This window comes from Aotus nancymaae, unplaced genomic scaffold (genome assembly GCF_030222135.1).
Source record: "Aotus nancymaae isolate 86718 unplaced genomic scaffold, 86718_ANA_hifiasm-v0.15.2.pri h1tg000062l, whole genome shotgun sequence".
Taxonomy (NCBI): Eukaryota; Metazoa; Chordata; class Mammalia; order Primates; family Aotidae; genus Aotus; species Aotus nancymaae.
In genome coordinates, this window is record NW_026988476.1 from 19,744,327 (window position 1) to 19,766,665 (window position 22,339).

At 44.2% G+C, this 22,339-nt stretch overlaps 3 protein-coding genes across 5 annotated transcripts; 1 reads left to right on the forward strand and 2 right to left on the reverse strand.

Moving 5' to 3' along the window:
* Positions 1-2,370: 2,370 nt before the first annotated feature.
* Positions 2,371-4,005, reverse strand: LOC105719946 (large ribosomal subunit protein eL42). Of its 2 annotated transcripts, XM_012456273.3 has the most exons (3): positions 3,919-3,945; positions 2,984-3,030; positions 2,371-2,823 (listed from the first exon to the last, which is right to left on the reverse strand). In XM_012456273.3, the coding sequence occupies exon 3, from the start codon at positions 2,785-2,787 to the stop codon at positions 2,467-2,469; it is 321 nt and encodes a 106-aa protein (XP_012311696.1). In that variant the 5' UTR covers positions 2,788-2,823; positions 2,984-3,030; positions 3,919-3,945; the 3' UTR covers positions 2,371-2,466. The 2 variants fall into 2 exon arrangements, with proteins under 2 accessions (XP_012311696.1, XP_012311695.1); XM_012456272.2 differs by lacking the exon at positions 2,984-3,030 and having other exon boundaries at positions 3,919-4,005.
* Positions 4,006-4,110: 105 nt separating this feature from the next.
* MGAT2 (alpha-1,6-mannosyl-glycoprotein 2-beta-N-acetylglucosaminyltransferase) lies at positions 4,111-6,659 on the forward strand. Its single transcript, XM_012456271.3, has one exon. It carries the CDS (start codon positions 4,613-4,615, stop codon positions 5,954-5,956), a length of 1,344 nt encoding a protein of 447 aa, XP_012311694.2. The 5' UTR covers positions 4,111-4,612; the 3' UTR covers positions 5,957-6,659.
* A 2,078-nt stretch (positions 6,660-8,737) lies between these two features.
* Positions 8,738-20,441, reverse strand: DNAAF2 (dynein axonemal assembly factor 2). 2 transcript variants are annotated; one of them, XM_012456269.3, is made up of 3 exons: positions 18,556-20,441; positions 11,936-12,079; positions 8,738-9,560 (listed from the first exon to the last, which is right to left on the reverse strand). In XM_012456269.3, exons 1-3 carry the CDS (start codon positions 20,431-20,433, stop codon positions 9,054-9,056), a joined length of 2,529 nt encoding a protein of 842 aa, XP_012311692.2. In that variant the 5' UTR covers positions 20,434-20,441; the 3' UTR covers positions 8,738-9,053. The 2 variants fall into 2 exon arrangements, with proteins under 2 accessions (XP_012311692.2, XP_012311693.2); XM_012456270.3 differs by lacking the exon at positions 11,936-12,079.
* Between the last annotated feature and the right edge of the window lie 1,898 nt (positions 20,442-22,339).

Consider the following 22,339-nt stretch of genomic DNA (forward strand, 5'->3'; position numbering starts at 1 on the left):
ACTCCTGACCTCGTGATCTGCCCAGCTCTGCCTTCCAAAGTGCTGGGATTCCAGGCATGAGCCACTGCACCTGGCGTAGATGAAGTTTGAAATGTTAGAACATTTTTATTGAAACTGCATATATGATCTTCAAAACAGTTTCTACTCTGCTGATTCTCTGAGATACTAGAATTGGTCCAGAGTCAGTTTAATTCTTCCAAAAAATTATATAATGCAAATGTGCTTTTAATAGAACTGCTGTTTATCTTTCTTCCAGGTGTTTTGTTTATTTATTGAGATGGAGTCTCCCTTTGCTCTGGCTGTCGTGCAATGGCATTCTCAGCTCACTGCAACCTGTCTCTTGGGTTCAAGCAATTCTCCTGCCTCTGCCTCCCCAGTAGCTGAGATTACAGGCATGTGCCACGACGCCTGGCTAATTTTTGTATTTTTAGTAGAGACAGTGTTTTACCATGTTAGCAAGGCTGGTCTCGAACTCCTGAATTAATCACTGGCCTCAGCCTCCCAGAATGTGGGGATTACAGGCATGAGCCACTATGCCCAGCCATTCCAGGTGTTTTATAAATAGCATTTTATTTAATCTTTACAAATCACCCTAGGAGGTAAGTATCATGACCCCAACCAGATTTTAAACCCAGGCTACTGCCTTCTAGTTAATTCACTTTTGGTCTTTAAAACCAAGAATTCTCAAAGTAAAATATTTTAGGATTTTCTAAACTTTTAAGTTGCTGAGGGATTGCCTATAAATATTACAAAACAGCCGCATTAAAACATTCTTTAAAAAGTGATGGTAGGCCAGGCAAGGTGTCTCATGCCTATAATCCCAACACTTTAAGAAGCTGAAGTGGGTGGATCCCTTGAGCCCAGGAATTCTAGACCAGCCTGAACAACATGGCAAAACTCCATCTCTACAATGTAAATACAAAAATTAGGTGAGCGTGGTGCTACAGGCCCGTAATCCCCACTACTAGGAAGGCTGAGGTGAGAGGATAGCTTGAGCCTGGGAGGTCAAAGCTGCAGTGAGTTGTGAGCATGCCACTGCACTCCAGCCCGGGCAAGAGCAAGACCCTGTCTCCAAGAGGAAAAAGCGATGGTGATGTATTTAAAAATAAACTTGTCTACATGATTTTTACATCTTACTGTTTTTTACAATCACAAATGCAGTTATTGGGATTATGTGCAAACCATCTGTTACCCTTAGACCCTAGCCCTTTGCGTTCTTCTAACTATTCAGTCATTTTAGTCAACTTAAATTCATACACAAAAGGCATAATTTGTCCTCTTCCAGCCCATACCTTTTCCGTTTTTCATTTGATGCTGAACTTTTGCCTTTCATAATTGCAAGACTCAATTATTATTCATTGTGAATTTCAACCTTTTTGTTTTCAGTCATAACTCCTAAATCTTCCCAACTGTCAAGAAGTTCTGGCCAAGCACAGTGATAAGACACCTGTAATCCCAACTTTGGGAGGCTGAAGATGGAAGAATTGCTTGACCCCAAGAGTTGAGACCAGCCTGGGCCAACATAGACCCCATCTTTAAAAAAAAAATTAGATGGGCAAATTAGCTGGGCATGGTGGTGCCCAACTGCTCCAAGGCTAAGGCAGGACCTATAGAGCCTGAGAGGCTGCAGTGAGCCATGAACATGCCACTGCACTCCAGTGTGACAGCGAGACTTTGTCTCAAAAAACAAAAATTTTGAGTACCTCCTAGTGTTCTATGATTCAAATAACAAGGTTTATGCTATCTTGGACTTCAGACTTTAACTAGAGTCAGAACTTTCTGTAGTTTGAAGTCAATTTTGAACTATTCCTTTATATTCAAGGCCGGTCTACAGTGCTGTCCAAAATAACTTTCTGTGGTAGAAATGTATTACATTTCTGTGTTGTCCAATCAACTAGGAACATGTGGCTGCTGAGCACTAAATGTGACTATTCTAACAGGAAGCAAATTGCCTGGCTAGTGGCCACTACTAGACAGAACATTTGCAGTCAGCTCTTATCCCCCAACTTCAATCCTCTGCCCCACCCAGACTGCTAAACACAAGCCTAACATATCTTGTTTCTTCTCTTGCAAAATCTGATTCAAAGACCCTTCTAAGCTGCTCCATGATTATAAATTCACTCAACATTTGAAATTGACCAGAAAACAAAGTATCATTTTTCCTTCCATTTCGTATATATATAAACTTGGTTGTAAAGTTTTGAGGTGGGACTTTATATGTAAATACAAAATTCTAATTCTTGGGAACTGAATTTAAATAGAATTTGTCAAGAGGATAAACCTCATTCGATTCCAAAAAATTCAGTTATTTCCTTAATCTAGAACTACGCTAAACATGGAATTCTATTTATAAGTAAAAAACACAAAAGGTTTGCATAAGAATATCACTGTATTTATTTTCCTACAGGTAATTTTTCTACGGCTTCAACATTTTCTTTCCAATATTAAAAGAAAAAATTCCAGAGTTTAGAACTGGATCACTTGGCCCTTTCTCTTCTTATCTCCTCCCAGTTCAAAATGCTTGCATCTCTTAATGGCCAGCATCCTCTTGGATCTGCAGTTAGGCTCAACACATTCCAGCCGGAGCACAATCTTCTTTGTGGTCTTAGCCTTCTTCCGGAAAATTGGCTTTGTCTGCCCACCATAGCCACTCTGCTTCCGATCATAGCGCCTCTTTCCCTGGGCATACAAGGAATCCTTGCCCTTCTTATACTGTGTCACTTTGTGAGGCTGATGCTTGCCACACTTCTTACAGAAGGTTCTTCGGGTTTTAGGTACGTTGACCATCTTTGCAGAAGGGCTGGTCTGTCTATATGATGGAAACTGTAATAAAATATTTAAAATAAGATAGACATTATAATGACATTCTGAAAAGTTAAAGTGCTATACAAGCAGACAGGAAAACCGTATACATAGATCAGTAATATATAAATCCACCACATACTCATTTTCCGTATGAATAAATGCACATACAAGTGCATACCTTTTTGAAACACTTCGTTTAAATTACTGGAGGACTAATTTGTCGACCTAAAGGAAAAAATTGAGGCAAAATTCATGTAAGTAGAGTATTTGGGCCAAGTTTGAGGATTGCAACCAAGCACAGATTCAAACTACCCTGAATAGCAGCAGATGCAAGTGGGTTTTCAGAGGAAAAAATGGCAGTTCCTAAGTTGCTTACCAAAACGTTACATTAAAATAATATAAGCGATTGATTGGCTATGCATCGTTCTTTTTACTACAAATTCCAGGAACATGGACATAATGGGTGAGACAACTAGTCAGGGATAAAATGCCAGGCATGAAGTGGGGAGGTGTTTGAACTTCCATACTCCTGTCTCTCCGGGCTCAGCAAATTTTGCACACCTCAAATAACTCACAATACTCCGGTCCATTTTTCTTTTCTCAGAACAAAACTCACGAAAACCAAGAGCAGCAGCTTTAGGAGGCCCAATACAGTCAGTTTTCTGTACGAAATGGGTTTAATTCTGCCCCAAAAGAAAGGCACGGTTCATTTAATTTTCTTCCGCAGAAAAGAGGACAAGAGTTTGACTCCCCCCTCCACGCCCACCTCCTACATTTTCCAGCTCTAGGGAATGGCTGGGGCCGTGCGCGACGTTGTAGCTACGGTTACCACCCGCCCCGTTCCTTCTCCGAGAACCAAATCAGCGTGGATTCACTTTTCCCGTGCGGTCACCAGTCAGCAGCCACGAAGGCTGACGTGTCCTCATCAAACCGGCCCGCCTCGCGATCCTGTAGCCGCCATGCCTAAGTCCCTTTCCTGAAGGAAGAAGCCAGCTCTCGAACTAAGAAGCGAGGGCCGTGGGTCTCGCCTTTCCTACGAAGGTTTAGTCCTACCCCGGGTTCTCAGCAACGGAGGCTCCTAATGGAACCGCTACAGTCCCGTTCTTAACTTACCCAGAAACGGCTCCCGACACACTCGACTCGCGCAGCTCTCGCCTCGCAACAGGAAAGGGAGGAAAGGAGCGGAAGTAGGAACTGCACCTGAGCGACAGTACTGCGAACCAATAGGCAGCCGGCCACGGCGGCCAGGCGCCTTCGAACGCGTCTGGAAAGCACCAACCAATGATCTAAGGGGTGGGCCGGAGGACTGAGGGCCCGAGGGCCGCGGTGTTCCGCCGGCCAGTTGCGGGTTGTCAGAACGGTAGCCGCCCCAGTGAGTTCAGGCTGCGTCGCTCAGTCCTGGCCGTCTAGGGCCCGCGTAAGGATGAGAGCGCAGAGGATGCAGGGCCGCTGGAGGCGCAGGTAACGAAGCTAGGGTGCGTTGGGGCCACAGCTGGGCTTCTTCCGGGACCCGTGGTGCTGAATGGAGAGGACCGAGATGAAGCCGAGCCGCGGCTCCTAGCGGCGGCGCCGATGCCCGAGCTGTAGCTGCCAGGCGAGGATGTGTGGACCGCAGGCGGCGCGGGGTAGCTGAACGCCCTAGGGCCCCAGAACCCCCGGGGCCCGGGATGAGTTAGCGGGGGCAGCCGCGGGGGCCAGTTCCGACCGCGACAGGCCAAGGCTACAGCCGCCGCCCGCCCGCCCCTTCCGTGCAAAAACCGCTACTCCTTTCCGCGCCCGCCCGCCCGCGCTCCCGGCCCTGGAGACCATGAGGTTCCGCATCTACAAACGGAAGGTGCTAATCCTGACGCTCGTGGTGGCCGCCTGCGGCTTCGTCCTCTGGAGCAGCAATGGGCGACAAAGGAAGAACGAGGCCCTCGCCCCGCCGTTACTGGACGCCGAACCCCCGCGGGGTGCCGGCGGCCGGGGCGGGGACCCCCCATCTGTGGCTGTCGGCATCCGCAGGGTCTCCAACGAGTCGGCGGCTCCCCTGGTCCCGGCGGCCCCACAGCCCGAGGCGGACAACCTGACGCTGCGGTACCGGTCCCTGGTGTACCAGCTCAACTTTGATCAGACACTGAGGAATGTAGACAAGGCTGGCACCTGGTCCGCCCGGGAGCTGGTGCTGGTGGTCCAGGTGCATAACCGGCCCGAATACCTCAGACTGCTGCTGGACTCACTTCGAAAAGCCCAGGGAATTGACAACGTCCTCGTCATCTTTAGTCACGACTTCTGGTCGACTGAGGTCAATCAGCTGATTGCTGGGGTGGATTTCTGTCCGGTTCTGCAGGTGTTCTTTCCTTTCAGCATTCAGTTGTACCCTAACGAGTTTCCAGGCAGTGACCCTAGAGATTGTCCCAGAGACCTGCCGAAGAATGCAGCTTTGAAATTGGGGTGCATTAATGCTGAGTATCCCGACTCCTTCGGCCATTATAGAGAGGCCAAATTCTCTCAGACCAAACATCATTGGTGGTGGAAGCTGCATTTTGTATGGGAAAGAGTCAAAATTCTTCGAGATTATGCTGGCCTTATACTTTTCCTAGAAGAGGATCACTACTTAGCCCCAGACTTTTACCATGTCTTCAAAAAGATGTGGAAACTGAAGCAGCAAGAGTGCCCTGAATGTGATGTTCTCTCCCTGGGGACCTATACTGCCAGTCGCAGTTTCTATGGCATGGCTGACAAGGTAGATGTGAAAACTTGGAAATCCACAGAGCACAATATGGGTCTAGCCTTGACCCGAAATGCCTATCAGAAGCTGATCGAGTGCACAGACACTTTCTGTACTTACGATGATTATAACTGGGACTGGACTCTTCAATACTTGACTGTATCTTGTCTTCCAAAATTCTGGAAAGTGCTGGTTCCTCAAGTTCCTAGGATTTTTCATGCTGGAGACTGTGGTATGCATCACAAGAAAACCTGTAGACCATCCACTCAGAGTGCCCAAATTGAGTCACTCTTAAATAATAACAAACAATACATGTTTCCAGAAACTCTAACTATCAGTGAGAAGTTTACTATGGTAGCCATTTCCCCACCTAGAAAAAATGGAGGGTGGGGAGATATTAGGGACCATGAACTCTGTAAAAGTTATAGAAGACTGCAGTGAAAAAAATCTCAATTACAAAAGCAAAAGTGACAGTCTTCTATTTTTGATATTTGTCCAAACAGGATATATAATTGGATAAAAGTTTAGGAACTGGTTTCTGCTTTAATAAAAAAAAAATCTTGTAAAAGGTGTCCAAATACATAATAATCTTTTCCAGTTATGTCTGATTAAGATTTAAAACTGAAGGTTTCATTTTGGACGTAGGGTTTTAAAGCTCAATCTGTATCTGCTAAAAATGATTATTGTTGATTGATAGAAGAGGGGAAATTTAAATTGCATCTATTAATCTTTTTATCTGAAACTTTGTACACTTTTCCACTTTCAAAACCTATTTTAAGTACAGTAAATTTAAAACTGTCATAGTAAAAAGTATTACAGTGAAATTGTTAGAGTATTAATGGAACAAACCCAGTTTCTCTCTCTTGACACAGTTATTAGGAAGGGTTGCTTCAGTGGTTTAAGGATTAAAAAGTTATGTTTGTTTGAACACCCTGTCAGAACCGTCATTTTCAGTATGATAAATTCCTGTACTGTTGTGTTTTGCGTGTGCTTTGGAACCTTCATAGAACACACTTTTTTTGGAATGTATTTGATAAGAAAGTTTAAACATTGTTTTCACCTCAATGTAGAAATACAGTGGTTTTGGTTTTTTTCTTTTAGTGCTGACAAAATAAAATACTCATTTTTGCATAAAGTTTCCTTATCCTTTTGCAGAATAAATTTTGTTTACTCTTTATACTGAAATTTAGTGAAGGCATTCTACAAGTTTTGAGTTAGCATTAAATTTTAATATTTACTATGGCTACATTGTATAATTGAGTTTGAAATAATACCCAGCTCATGACAATGCATTCCCTTTGCAAGAAACTGTTTGGCTTTCAAATTACCCAGGCATAGATAATGAACAATAAAAAGTTGCTGTGTAAGGGAAATACAGCCTAAATTGTTTTTGAAAGCCAGAAATGATAACAAAGTTCAGTCATGCCTAAGTGAAATACTTTCTAGTGCCAGCTTGAACTTAACTCATACTTTTTAAAGGGACACATACAAAAATTATAGGAAACAGGCGTAAATTTTGCTCCATATTTAATGTAGAAGGTTATAGAATTTTCTCTTTTCAATTGCATTCAACCAAAAATTTCTCATAAAAGACTAATTTCTGTGTAAAGATTGGGGGCCAGGTGTGGTGACTCATGCCTGTAATCCCAGTACTCTAGGAGACTGAGGCAGGCAGATCACTTGAACTCAGGAGTTTGAGAATAGCCTGGGCAACATGGCAAAAACCCATCTCTACCAAAAATGCAAAAAATTAGTCGGGCATAGTTGTGCACCTGTAATTCCAGCTACTTGAGAGGCTGGGGTGGAAGGATCCTTTGAACCTGGGAGGCAGAGTTTGCAGTGAGCCTAGATCATGCCACTGCACTTCAGCCTGGGCAACAGAGCAAGACTCCATCTCAAAAAAAAAAAGTTACTTAAACCTAAGAAAACTATTAAATGGCTCTCAAAATTATTGCATCAACTTGGTTGAAGAGCACATATTTTTATCTAAGGTGAGGCAACCTTTAGACTTACCCTGACAGCCCAATCTGGTGCTGGATTTTGTTTGAGGGTTATAAATAAGGGTGAATCAGAAGACTTTGTACCTATTTCTGGTAGTGACCTGACATCACTAGTTCAAAGAACTAAAGAAATTAGGTTATTTGGCTGGGTGCGGTGGCTCAGGCTGGTAATCCCAGCACTATGGGATGCCAAGGTGGGTGGATCACGAAGTCAAGAGATCAAGACCATCATGGCCACCATGGTGAAACCTCATCTCTACTAAAAACACAACAATTAGCGCACCTGTAGTCCCAGTTAGTTGGGAAGCTGAGGCAGGAGAATTGCTTGAACCTGGGAGGCAGAAGTTGCAGTGAACCAAGATTGCACCACTGCACTCCAGTCTGGCAACAGAGTGGGACTCTGTCTCAAATAAAAAAAAGAAAAGAAAGAAATTAGGTGGTTTCCAGAACTGAGCTAAGAAGGCCAGAATAAAGTAGTAGCTGTTTTTGAAAGAGAAATAGATCAGCTCCTGGCTTTGGGGTTAGTGATTAGATCAACAAATATTTTCCTTTCTGCATTTCCTTCCTTTCATTTTCTTGGGCTGTCCTAAAATTTTTGTGAGGAAAAAAACCTGTTAGGAACTTCTCTTTGCCTCACATTTTAGGTGTTATGAAAGACATTGATTATGTACAAAGCTGAGATGAAAGGGTAACTTGAGTCTAGGAGTTTGAATCCAGCCTGGACAACATAGCAAGACCCTGTATCTTAAAAAAAGAAAGGAAGAAAGTGATTAGGAAACACTGACTTTTTGTTTTGGTTTTTGTGTAGTAATATAATGAAAGCAATTTTCCTGTCAGAGCAAATTACCAGATTTTTTAAATTCCAGTTTTAACTTTCTGTAAAACTGAAAGATGTTTCAGTATTTCAATAACTTCCAAAAAATACTTCAAAACTGAAATTTCAAAATCATTATTAAATAACTGAATCTATTATATATATATAGTTTGTGTGACAAAAAAGTAAAATATAGAGTTGATGAAAAATACTACATTTTTCTGGTGTATTTGTATCGTAATTGTTGAGATTAATAAAGTTCTTTCCCCTCTAAGCTCTATTTCAAGCTTAAATATGTCCTATTTAGTGAGACTTAGAAAGTTTTGAAACTCTACCCCCTACACATGTACTCGTAATTCCAGTTAATTGCATTCTTGAGAATTACTTTGTATGACAAACACAACTTAGTGACTATTTTGAAATTTTATTAATGATGAAAGCAAAATTTAACACAGAAGTATATATATATATATATATATATATATATACTAGGTTGTATTAAAACTAAATGTTTAACTCTCCAATACAAAATACACACATCCATTACAAGAATCACAAAACTTATATCTATAAGGAAACTTTAAACTCCAGAAGCAAAAAAAAAAAAAAATCACCAATTTACCCCATGAGAATCAAAATTGCAATTAAAAAAAACTTTTTAAAAATCGATTTTAGATACAAGCATTCTTTAATCTTAATATTTAAAGTTCAAAATTATATAGAATTAATCCAAATCATATAGCAAAGAATTCTGAAAACTGAATGCACAATTGGTCACATGATCTTTAATGACCTGTACACTACCATCCTGCATATTGGTTTCTTTTATGCTGTCAAATCCAGGTATATTGTGAACTACAGTTTTGTTCAGTAATGAAGATAGGTGATTTCCATCTATTTCTTTCTCTTCAGTTATTACTAGCTCGTTTAAGTTATCTTTTTCCTCATGTGAGCAAGCAGCACTTTTTTCTTTTATGAATTCAGATTGCATTTTTGACTCAGGTTGTTGAGCTTTTCCAAGTATCATTTGAGAAACATCAAGAGACTCTTGTTGAAAGCATGTAACTGAATCAAAGCTATCTATTTGTAGCGCTTTAACTGCTACAGATGAATCAGAATCAGTTGTAGAGGTTTTACAATGTTCTATATATTCCTTTTCAGTTAGATGACTTTCTTCATTTACTCTTTCTTCCTTTGCTTGTAGCTGATCAGAGTTACTACATTCTTGCAACTGTGTCAAGAGAAACAAACAAATTAATAATTCTTTGAAATAATACAAAATTGTAGTAACTGCTGGAAATAAAAATTTTAACAGTTATGAAGTAATAGCCCTCACAGACCTGCAGGTATACCTCCAGGCCTCTCTACCAAAGTCATCCTCCAGCGTGGGCATGGTGGCTCACGCCTGTAATCCCAGCACTGGGAGGCCAAGGTGGGTAGATCACTTAAGGTCAAGAGTTCGAGACCAGCCTGGCCAACATGCTAAAATCCCATCTCTACTAAAAACACAAAAATTAGCCAGGTGTGGTGGTGCACACCTGTAATCCCCTTTACTCAGGGGATTCTCAGGCAGGAGAATCACTTGAACCCGAAAGGTGGAGGTTGCACTGGGCCAATTTCATGCCACTGCATTCCAGCCTGGGTGACCCTGTCAAAAAAAGAAGGAAAGAAAGAAAAAAAAAAAAAGACAAGCAGCATTTGAAGGATGACTTTTTTTTTTTTTTTGAGACAGTCTCACTCTGTCGCCCAGGCTAGCACGATCTCTGCTCCCTGCAACCTCTGCCTCTGAGTTCAAACGATTGTGCCTCAGCCTTCCAGATAGAGAGGATTACAGGAATGTACCACTATGCCCAGCTAATTTTTGTATTTTTAGTAGAGACAGGGTTTCACCATGTTGCCAAGGCAGGTCTTGAACTCCTGACCTCAGGTGATCCGCCTGCCTCAGCCTCCCAAAGTGCTGGGATTACAGGCGTGAGCCACCACGCCCAGCCTACCAGCAGTCATATTTTAACATTGTAAACCTGGCATTAATATCCTGATTATATTCTTTCACAACAGTAATTCACACTTTTCAACATGGCCTACAAAACTCTTTAACAGTTATTCTTTATTTTCTTTTTTTGAGAGAGTCTCACTCTGTTGCTCAGGCTGGAGTGCAGTGGCGCGATCTCTGCTCACTGCAACCTCCGCCTCCCGGATTCAAGCGATTCTCCTGCCTCAACCTCCCGAGTAACCGGGACTACAGGTACTCACCACCACATCAGGCTAATTCAATTATTCTTATAAGCACATTGTTGAATTTCTTGAATTTTCTTAAATTCATCTAATTTTTCAGAGCCGCCCTTCTAATAACATGTCTGTCAATTGTGGTAGTTACTAAATTATTTGCATCTTCAATACTGAAGACTATAAAAAGGACCAAAATTAAGGCTGAATTAGAAATAATGTACAAATTGTATAACATAGTTCCCATGGTTTGAGAGTCAAAAAAGGCTGTGTATGTCCCTGCACTAGTACTCAAACTTCTTAAGTGTTAGTTTCTCTTTGTTCCTTATTGTAGGATTATTTTGGGATTAAATGAGATAATGTGAAAATAAATAGCAAAGTGTTCAGCACATTGTAAATACACAGACAAAAGGCTTTGCTTGGCCGGGCGAGGTGGCTCACTTCTGTACTCCTAGCACTTCAGGAGGCCAAGGTGGGTGGATCACGAGGTCAGGAGATCGAGACCATTCTGGCTAACACAGTGAAACCCCATCTCTACTAAAAATACAAAAAATTAGCCAGGCATGGTGGCACACGCCTGTAGTCGCAGCTATTTGGGTGGCTGAGGCAGGAGAATCCCATGAACCCGGGAGGTGGAGGTTGCAGTTTGCCGAGATCATGACACTGCACTCCAGCCTGGGCGACAGAAGGAGACTCCCATCTCAAAAAAAAGAAAAAAAAAAAAGCTTTTGTGGCCACCACTGAAGCAAGAGTGGCCAAAATGAAGATCAATCACTTTTTGACTTCTGATCAAAGCAAGAATCACAAAAGGCATTTCAATGCACCTTCCCACATTCGTAAGTTTTATGTATTCCCCTCCTTCCAAAGAGCTGAGACAGAAGTACAACATGCAATCCATGCCCATCTGAAAGGATGATGAAGTTCAGGTTGTACAAAGACACTATAAAGGTCAGCAAATTGGCAAAGTAGTCCAGCTTTACAGGAAGAAATATGTCATCTACATTGAACGGGTGCAGCAGGAAAAGGCTAATGGCACAACTGTCCACGTAGGCAACCCCAGCAAGTTGGTTACCATCAGGTAACACTGGACAAAGACCGAAAAAAGATCCTTGAACAGAAAGCCAAATCTTGCCAATCAGGAAAGGAAAAGGGCAACTACAAGGAAGAAACAATTGAGAAGATGCAGGAATAAAGTAATCTTATATACAAACTTTGATTAAAACTTCCAACTAAGAGAAAAAAAAAGACAACATCACTATGCCCAGCCATTATGTACATTTTGTTTAAAGTTATGACATTAAGAAATCAATAATTTGTTAGGCTTTAACTCTGTAACTCTGTGCTTAGTTACTCTGTTATAGAGCCCACTAAATTCCTTACCTTTGCATTAATTTGAATCTTATTATCTGTAACCTGAAGAACTTCAATTAATGGTGGGGTTGAGGACATAGACTGTTTGAATGGAGAGCTCAGGACTTCTTCAAGAAACTCATTAACATTTTCTTCATTGACAAATAACCTTTCCTAAAATATAAAGGGAAAAAATATTCTGCCTTATAAGTCATACTTGACACAGTTCTATCTCAAAGCAGCTCAGAAAAATTCTCAACATTGTTCAGAGTTACACTTTTTAAAATGTTTATTTTAGTGTTATTCCTGTGAGCTGTCTTGGAAAAATTTAAGTTTGGTATTGTACAGAGCAATAAGAGTTAAACAAACATAAATGTATAGGAAAAGAACCTAAAAGAAAGAGGTCTTGGTAATTTTTCTATTAAATCTGACCTTTTAGTATTTCTTTTCTTTTTTTTTTTCATTTTTTTGTTTTTTTGAGACATAGTCTTACTCTGTCGCCCATGCTGGAGTGTAGGGCGCAATCTCGGCTCACTGCAACCTCCGCCTCCCGGGTTCAAGCAATTCTCCTGCCTCAGCCTCCTGAGTAGCTGGGATTACAGGTGACCGCCACCATATCTGGCTAATTTTTGTATTTTTGGTAGAGGCAGAGTTTTACCATGTTGGCCGGGCTGGTCTTGAACTCCTGACCTCAAGCTATCCACCTGCCTCAGCCTCCCAAAGTGCTGGGATAACAGGCGTGAGCCACCACGCCTGGCCCCTTTTAGTATTCCATAAGAATAACATTGTCGAGCTGGGCGCGGTGGCTCAAGCCTGTAATCCCAGCACTTTGGGAGGCCGAGGCGGGTGGACCACGAGGTCAAGAGATCGAGACCATCCTGGTCAACATGGTGAAACCCCATCTGTACTAAAAATACAAAAAAAATTAGCCGGGCATGGTGGCGCATGCCTGTAATCCCAGCTACTCAGGAGGCTGAGGCAGGAGAATTGCCTGAACCCAGGAGGCGGAGGTTGCGGTGAGCCGAGATCGCGCCATTGCACTCCAGCCTGGGTAACAAGAGCGAAACTCCGTCTCAAAAAAAAAAAAAAGAATAACATTGTCTCAGCTGGGCGCAGTGGTTCACACCTGTAATCCTAGCACATTGGGAGGCTGAGGCAGGCGGATCACCTGAGGTCAGAAGTTCAAGACTAGCCTGGCCAACATGGTGAAATCCTATTTCTACTAAAAATACAAAAATTAGCTGGGCATGTTAAAAGGCACCTGTTATCCCAGCTACTCAGGAGGCTGAGGCAGGAGAATTGCTTGAACCCAGGAGGCGGAGGTTGCAGTGAGCCTACATCATGCCACTGCACTCCAGCCTGGGGAATAAGAGCAAGACTTCACCTCCAAAAAGAAAAAAAGATAAAGAAAAGAATAACATCGTCTCTAGGGCTGTAAATGGTATCCCAGACACAAAATTTAATTCAGCTTTAGAACATTTCCTAATGAGGTGGCTAAGAAATATACATAAAAGGATCTATTCAAATTTTGTGTGACCAGTTTGCATTTTAGTTCTTGGCCAGGTAAGAGCCAATTACAGTGTTTTATTTAAAAGAAGTGGTGTTTTATTTGTTTGCTTGTTTTGTTTGAGAAAGAGTCTTGCTCTGTCACCCAGGCTGGAGTGCAGTGGCATAATCACGGCTCACTATAGCCTTGACCTCCCAGGTTCAAGTGATCCTCCCGCCTCAGCCTCCAGAGTGGCTGGGACCACAGGGCCATGCCACCACTCTCGGCTAATTTTTGTATTTTTTGTAGAGACAGAGTTTTGCCATGTAGCCCAGGATGGCCTCGAACTTCTGGACTCAAGTGATCCACCTGCCTTGGCCTCCCAAAGTGCTGGGATTGCAGGTGTTAGCCACCACCACACCCAGCCCTTTTGCTGTTTGTTTCTGAGACAGGGTCTCACTTTGTTGCCCAGGCTGGAATGCAGTGACACAATCATAGCTCACTGCAGCCATGACCTCCCTGGCTCAAGCAATCTTCCCACTTGTGCCCCCAAGTACTGGGTACCTGGAACTACAGGCACATGCCACAATGCCCAGCTAATTTTTACATTTTTGGGGCCAGGTGTGGTGGCTCATGCCTGTAATTCCAGCACTTTGGGAGGCCGAGGCGGGTGGATTGCCTGACGTCAGGAATTCAAGACTAGCCTGGCCGACATAGTGAAACCCTATCTCTACTAAAAATACAAAAATTAGCTGGGCATGGTAGTGTGCGCTAACTACTTGGGAGGCTGAGACAGGAAAAATGCTTGAACCCGTGAAGCAGAGGTTGCAGTGAGCCGAGACTACACCACTGCACTCCAACCTGGGTTACAGAGTGAGATTCTGTCTCAAAAATAATAATAACTTTTTTTTTTTTACATTTTTTGTTAGAGACAGGTCTCACTTGGTTGCCCAGGCTGGTCTCCAACTCCTGGATTCAAGCTGTCCTCCCACCTTGGCCTCCCAAAGTGCTGGGATTATAGGCATGAGCCAAGATTATAGGCACCTAGCCAAGAAGTGTATTATATTTTTAAGCACTGGGAAACTCTAATGTGACAGCAAACTGTATAATTATTAATAAGAATGAAGTAGAGAGCATATATTCAGGGCAACTTGAATCTGTGCTCCAGAGAAAAGGTAAATTATGAAAAACATTAGGCTGGGCACAGTGGCTCATGCCTGTAATTCCAGCACTTCAGGAGGCTAAGGCAGGCAGTTGTTTGAGCCCAGAAGTTCGAGACCAGCCTGGCCAACATGGCAAAACCCTCTACAAAAAATACAAAATTTAGCTGGGAGTGGTGGCATGCACCTGTGGTCCTAGCTACTCCAGAGGCTGAGGTGGGAGGATCACTTGAGCCTGGAAGGCTGAGGCTGCAGTGAACATTGATCGCACCACTGCACTCCAGCCTGGGTGAGACAGAGGGAGACTCTGTCTCCAAAAAAAAAAAATTAAAAAAGGATGCAGATTTCAAGATGCTGACATGAAAATATTTCCAAACTATTACTAGGAAATGCAAAAATCACTCTTTTACTTGAATCCCAAACACAAAGCAATTTGTTCATGTCAAGTGAATACAGGTATATAGTTAGGGTGTAGGGGAATAACCATATTAACCATATTTAAAATTACTTAATTTATAAAAGCAGTTCATTTTTGCCCCAAATAAACTATTTTCCTTGGTACTTTTATTTCAGCAATTTTTTTTCTTCTTTTTTTTTTGAGACGGAGTCTTGCTCTTTTTTTTTCTTCCCCCCAGCTTTTTTCCTTCATAGTGGCATGATCTCTACTCACTGCAGCCTGCACGTCCCGGGTTCAAGCTATTCTCCTGCCTTAGCTTCCCAAGTAGCTGGGATTACAGGTGCCCACCACCAAGCCCACCTAATTTTTGTATTTTTAGTAGAGACAGGATTTTACCACGTTGGCCAGGCTGGTCTTGAACTCCTGACCTTGTAATCTACCCGCCTCAGCCTCCCAAAGTGCTGGGATTACGCCTGGCCCAATGTCAGCAAATTTTATAATTACAGAATAAATGCAGCTCATTATTTGGTCTAAATAGGTGGAAAATATCAGAAAGAAACAAGTTTCAAGTTCTCTTTTATTGAGAACATATATTCAGGGCAACTTGAATATGTGTCTCCCGGGTTGCAGTCCTCTATTTGGCCCAAATAAATTCTCTACATATATATTTATATCTCTTCCATTAAATAGTATTTAAAATCGTGAAAACCTACCAAACAAAAGTCAACCTTGGGAATAGCAAAATTTTACATTTAGAGTAATTGGCCTTGCTATTATTTGAAGATCCAGAATAACACTGCGTTACAGAAGCAACCCCATCAAAAGCATTTCTAAGGTTCATGCCTCTGGAAAAAGACATCATCTTTGAATCATTACAAATAATACACCAAATATTTTTTTAGTTAATTCAAGGAAGATATAATGGAAATGGTTAAGATTAAAATACAGAAGATTTGCATAAACTTGCCTTCTCACTCTAATGACTGATGAAATGACTAATGAACTGGAAAAGTTATTGATCTCAGAGGCCTGAAGCTCTAGGAAAATTGTCAATGAACATTGAAAACTTCAATACATATATTTAGTATTTATTCGTAAAGTTCTGACCTTGAAAGCCACAAAATGCATAATGCATATAATATTATTACATTTGTTCCACTACTCATGATTTTTTTCAAAAATTTAACACTTAAAGCCTGGTCCAGTACAAAGTAAAGCAAAAGAGTTAGATGCTGGCCAAGTGCAGTGGCTCACGCCTGTAATCCCAGCACTTTGGGAGGCCAAGGTTGCCTGATCACGAGGTCAGGAGTTTGAGACCAGCCTGACCAAACATGATGAAACTGTGTCTCTACTAAAAATACAAAAATTAGCTGGTGTACTGGCATACGCCTGTAATCCCAGCTATTCAGGAGGCTGCCTCTTGAACCCAGAAGGCAGAGGTTGAGCTGAGATCGCACCACTGCACTCCAGCCTGGGCAACAGAGCAAGACTCCATCTCCAGAAAAAAAAAAGTTAGATACTATTGTTCCATCAGCATTAGCAAATGTGATAATTAGTGAAGTAATTAAAAATCTATTTCAGGCTTCAAAGATACAAAATAAAGTTGCCCTAATCCCATTTTCATCGAGTTTATTTGCTAAAATGTTAGCATACTTGAAAATCAGATTAAAATGTATCACTGAATATTCTCTTAATTGCTTGTCTACAAAGTTTTCTTCCCACACTGTAGGTTATTTTCATAATTACTAAAACAATTACAGGAAAACAACTGCCCTTTCCTAAATTTCTCACTTCTGATGAAATAAACAGATACTCAGTTTCATATTTTATATTCTAACAAACTACCTTAGCTAGCCCAGCTATTTATTTTACCACTTTTGGAGGGGTTTCAATTAACCACTTCCCACATAGATACCTAACTCATAAATTACACATGTAACTTCTTAGCAAATTTTTAGAAAAACAACAGGAAAAAGTAAAATTTTCTAGTTTCACTCCTTACTCAAGCTGGAGTGCAGTGGGAGGATTTCGGCTTACTGCAACCTCCACCTCCGGAGTTCAAGTGATTCTCCTGCCTCAGCCTCCCAAGTCGCTGGGATTACAGGCAAGGGCAACCATGCCTGGCTAATTTTTGTATTTTTAGTAGTGACTTTCCCCATGTTTGTCAGGCTGGTCTTGAAGTCCTGACCTCAGGTGATCTACCTGCCTTGGCCTCCCAAGGGGGCTCAGGCTTGTAATCCCAGGACTTTGGGAGGCCAAGGTGGGTGGATCACCTGAGGTCAGGACTTCGACACTAGCCTAGCCAACATGGCGAAACCCCGTCTCTACTAATAGAAAAATTAGCCAGGCATGGTGGCACTCGCTTGTAATCCCAGCTACTCAGGAGGCTGAGGCAGGAGAATCATTTGAACTCATGAGGCAGAGGCTGCAGTAAGCGAAGACAGCACTGTTGCACTCCAGTCTGGGTGACAAGAGCAAAACTCCATCTCAAAAAAAATAAAATTAAAAAAAACTTCCCAGAAGAGGTGCAGCTAATGTAGGTACTATTAGGTTCAACAAATATTTATCACAATTGTTAAATGCTAGTCATTGTGCTAAATACCAGTAGGGACCTAAACATGATTAAAACAGATGCAAAGTGACATACTCTCAATTTAAAATAGCGCCAACCGGAGGACAATCCTGCCAAAATCTTAGACTAAAATTAAGCAGCACCATATGGCCCAGAAGGCATTTGGACATAACTGCGTAACTGGAAAAGTAACTGGCTGAGTTACTTTTCCTCTTTGGAAGTAAATTATTATTATTCTCTATTTTCTAAGCGCGGAAAAAATGATTTACCAACTTCAAAGTTGCCCATTATAGAGTGCTTTTTAAACTTACTTGTGTTACAAACCCCTTTTGAGACTATAACTAAAATTATAGCCCTTCTCCGTGGAAGAGATCACTCTCTACTTTTTGCATACAATTCCAGAGATCTACCGCTCCCTAAAAATTCATTCATAGTCTCCTTCATATTCAATGGATCTCAGAAAAACAACTGCATTCGGGGTAACTTTGAAGATTTGAAACCCACCCACCAGATGCGATGCGTGTTTCTTTTTTTTTTTTCTTCAAAATACGTCCAACATGCACTGACATCTTTCATCATGTGCATCAATATCAAGTCATTACAAGAAAAGTTATAATGGAAAATGCTTTGTTTAGGATAAACTGAAAGGGTGCCTGTAATAGCATTTTTTTTTTTTTTTTTTTTTTTTGAGACGGAGTCTCGCTCTGTCTCCCAGGCTGGAGTGCAGTGGCTTGATCTCAGCTCACTGCAACCTCTGCCTTCCGGGGTCAAGCCGTTCTTCTGCCTCAGCCTCCCGAGTAGCTGTGACTACAGGCGCGCGCCACCACGCCCGGTTAATTTTTGTATTTTTACTAGAGACGGGATTTCACCATATTGGCCAAGCTGGTCTAGAACTCCTGACCTCATGATCCGCCCGCCTCAGCCTCCCAAAGTGCTAGGATTACAGGCGTGGGCCACCGCGTCTGGCCAGTAATAGAACATTTTTAAAGTAAGATGGGATATTTCAAATATTAGGACTCTGGAAAGAATTGTTACCTCCAAAGAATCGTTGTTTACACCATAATACCACTCTCTCCAATGTCCATGGCTCTCTGGAGATTTTGCCAGTTCTATCACTGCATTGTTTGAAGAAACGCTAATCACAGGTTCTATGGTACTCAATTTATTCTCTGGAGCAAATTGCAAAAAGAAGGAATAAAGTAAATCTTGTGTGGAGAAGCGTAATTTGTACCAGAGGGGACTCAGATCTCCTTGAAGACTTTGCGGCTGGATCCGAGGTACTTGAATGACCAGAGTCAGGGTTTCTTCGTCCTGATTACACAGTAACGGAGGGCACAAAGGTTCCCAGCTCTCGGTTCCGGGACCACCCATGGCGCGGGCGGAGCGCTCGCCTCCCGTTCCCTCCGACTCCACGCGCGTCTCCACACTGCAGTCTTCGCGCGCTCTCTCTCTTCCCGCAGAAGACTCCCAGGCTTGGCCCGGAAAGGACACACAAGGGGAGCCTCCACCACCAGGTGAGCTCTCTCCTCCGAGAGATGGCTTCTCTCCGCTGCCTCGCGGCGACCCCGCGTGCCAGCTCAAGTCCTGCTCCCCCAGCTCGGGGACACGCTCTTCTCCAGCGCCGGCCAGCTGGGGCGCCACCTCGGGGTCCCCCAGGGTGGTGACCCCAGAGCCCGCAGTCACAGCCACACAGGTACTGGGGCCTCGGTCCTCGGCGCCACCTCCTGCGGGTCCCGCCTCCCCCTCGCGAGCGGAAGCGCTGGCCTGGCCGTCAGTTCCGGACAGACCCGCGGACTCTTCCGGCGCGGCTGCGGCGGTGACTGTGGGCTCCCGGCGCGCGGCCGGCAGCACCACTGGCAATGTCACCACCAGCTGCCGCCGGGCCTTGTTAAACTGTGCCTTGCCGCGGCCGTCGTCCACTGGGTACGGGAGCGAGAGCCGCAGCTGGTAATCGGGTTTCCTCGAGTCGAGGCACAGCAGCTTTCCCGTTACCTCCAGCGCCGCCTGCTCGGCTGAGCGCAACAACGGCAGTTCGATCGTGACCACCAGCTCGTGGGGCACTGGGCTCGGGACTGAGTCCCGGGAGCAGCGGTAATCCTGGAGGTCCACGTGGTGGCGCTGCACCACGCTGTAGCGAGGCTCGGTGGGGGCGGGCTGCAAGGCCGCTTCCGGAAGGAAGGGCGCCCGGGGCCCGGGGGCTGCAGAGTTTCCGGCGGCTGCCGGGTACTGGTTAGGGTAGGGGAAGTCCGGGAGAGGACCTTTCGGCTCCCCTTCGGGCCTGGCCGGGATGCCCCCGGGCAGGGGCGTGCGCAGCACAGCAGCCTCCCGGGTCCCCTTATATTTGGCCTTCAGGGTCTTGGCATTCCTGCGGTCTAGCTTCACGCCGAACTGCTTCTCGACTGCCTCTAGGGCCGTGGTGTCCAGCATCTGACGGAAGCCCTCGTGTCGCCGGGCCAGTGCGAGCGCGTCTGGATGGAAGACCACGTCGTAGACCATGTAGCGGGTTCTACTGCGCCCCGCGTACTCGCGGCCGGGCGCCAGGCTGTAGGGCAGGGACCAGTGGCTGCCAGGCGCTGCGCCCTGGTCGCCCCTGGAGCCGGGTCGGCTGCTGGGTGCGCCCACCAGCGCGTTGCTGCAGACGTTCACGAAGCAGCGCCGCGCTCCGTCCAGGCTGGTGCGCAGCACATGGCCCGGCTCTGGGTGAACGAACCGCACCTCCACCCCTCGCTCACGCTCCAGCATGGTGATCTCCGCCTCGTAGCGTCGCCGGTTCTCGGGGTCGGTGAGTTCCTCGGCGTACTGGGAGAACATTCGCCGGAACTCCGGCTCCTGGAAGGCGGAGGTGAGCCGCTGGACCTCCTCTTCGCTCAGGTCCAAGTCCTCCAGCGACGAGGAGGCCGCCACTTTGGCCATACTGCCCTGTGGCTCCTAGTCCTTGGGCCAAGGGGGATCAGTCTGAAACTGGGTTGGGGGATGTGCCTCACAATCTCTGGGCAGCGGAGAGTGTTGGTAACTGCTGGAAAATTGAGCCTCGAGCAGCGCGTGCTTGTTGCCATAGTGACACCACTAACATTCGGAAGGAGGGGTAGAAATCATGGTGGAATAGTGGAAATGCCAGAAATAGCCTCTTAGTTTCTTCAAACCAACCCACCACCGTGCTTTCTCTGTTTTATATTACTGTGCCATGGTACAGTTACTTCTGCAGAATAACTGTTGTAGTAACTGTCATAATTTCCAGCAGTATGTACATTATCCCATTCATTGTTCACACCACTTGAAGATAAACCTCATCCCCATTTCACCAACAAGAAGATGGGATCTGAGACGCTGGACGAAGGTCACGTAACCAGTGTATCAGCAGGCTAATTCAAACCTGTTTAGCTGCTTTTCTTCACTTTACTTAACTAACATTTCAATCTTTTTTATCTTTTTTTTTTTTTTTTTTTCCCTGAGATGGAGTCTCGCTCTGTCTCCCAGGCTAGAATGCAATGGCGTGATCTCGGCTCACTGCAACCTCCGCCTCACTGCAACCTCCGCCTCCCAGGTTCAGGCGATTGTCCTGCCTCAGCCTCCCGAGTAATGGGATTACAGGCGCCCGTCACCACACCCGGCTAATTTTTGTATTTTTAGTAGAAATAGGGTTCCACCATGTTGGCAAGGCTGGTCTTGAACTCCTGACCTCAGGTGATCCGCCCGCCTCAGCCTCCCAAAATGCTGGGATTACAGGTGTGAGCTACGGCGCCCGGCCAACATTTCAGCCTCAGTGTTCCTCCTTTGCATTTTCTGGCGATTCCACTATAATATTTACCCAGTAAAAACTCATTTGGGGCAAGACATATGGGCAGTCTATTCATAAATAATTACCAGTAGCCCATGGACTTATAAAACTTTAACTTCATTAATAATAAAATGCAAATATACCACCTGTAAACTACCAAAATAGCGAAGATTCTTAGAACTACTGTATTTCCTTAGGGTGGGAACAGACTTTAGTAAGATCATTCTAGAGAGCAGTTTTGCAATTGTATCAACACCATTTAATTATTTACATATGTATGTATGTATTTTTGAGACAGGTTCTCACTCTTGCCCAGGCTGGAGTACAACTTCAACCTCCTGGGCTCAAGCAGTCCTCCTGCCTCAGCCCCCCAAGTAACTGGGACTACAGGTATGTGCCACCATGCCTGGCTAATTTTTTTAAGTTTTTGTAGAGATGGGGGTCTTATTATGTTACCTATGCTGGTCTCCAGCTGCTGGACTCAAATGATCATCCCGCCTCAGCCCCCCAGAATGTTGAGATTACAGGATTACAGGCTTGAGCCTCCACACCAGGTCCAAAACATTTTTTTTTTTTTTCCTTGAGGCCAAGTCTTGCTCTGTTGCCCAGGCTGGAGTGCAGTAGTGCAATCTCAGCTCACTGAAACCTCTGCCTCCTGGGTTCAAGCATTTCTCCCTGCCTTATCCTCCCAAGTAGCTGGTATTATAGTCACCTGCCACCATGTCCGGCTAATTTTTCTTTTTTCAGTAGAGATAGGGTTTCACCATGTTGGCCAGGCTGGTCTCCTGCTCCTGACCTCAGGTGACCCACCCACTTCAGTCTCCCAAAGTGCTGCGATTATAGGCGTGAGCCACTGTGCCCGGCCTTGGTTACAACTATTTTCTCATTTGCCATATGCCTTCTCATTTTCTAGTGTTTAAAAATCACTGGGGCCGAGGTGGGGGGATCACAAAGTCAGGAGATCAAGACCATCCTGGCTAACACAATACTCTTAGAACATTCTTAAGGTAACATCATTTATGATTCTAAAGATTTGAGAAG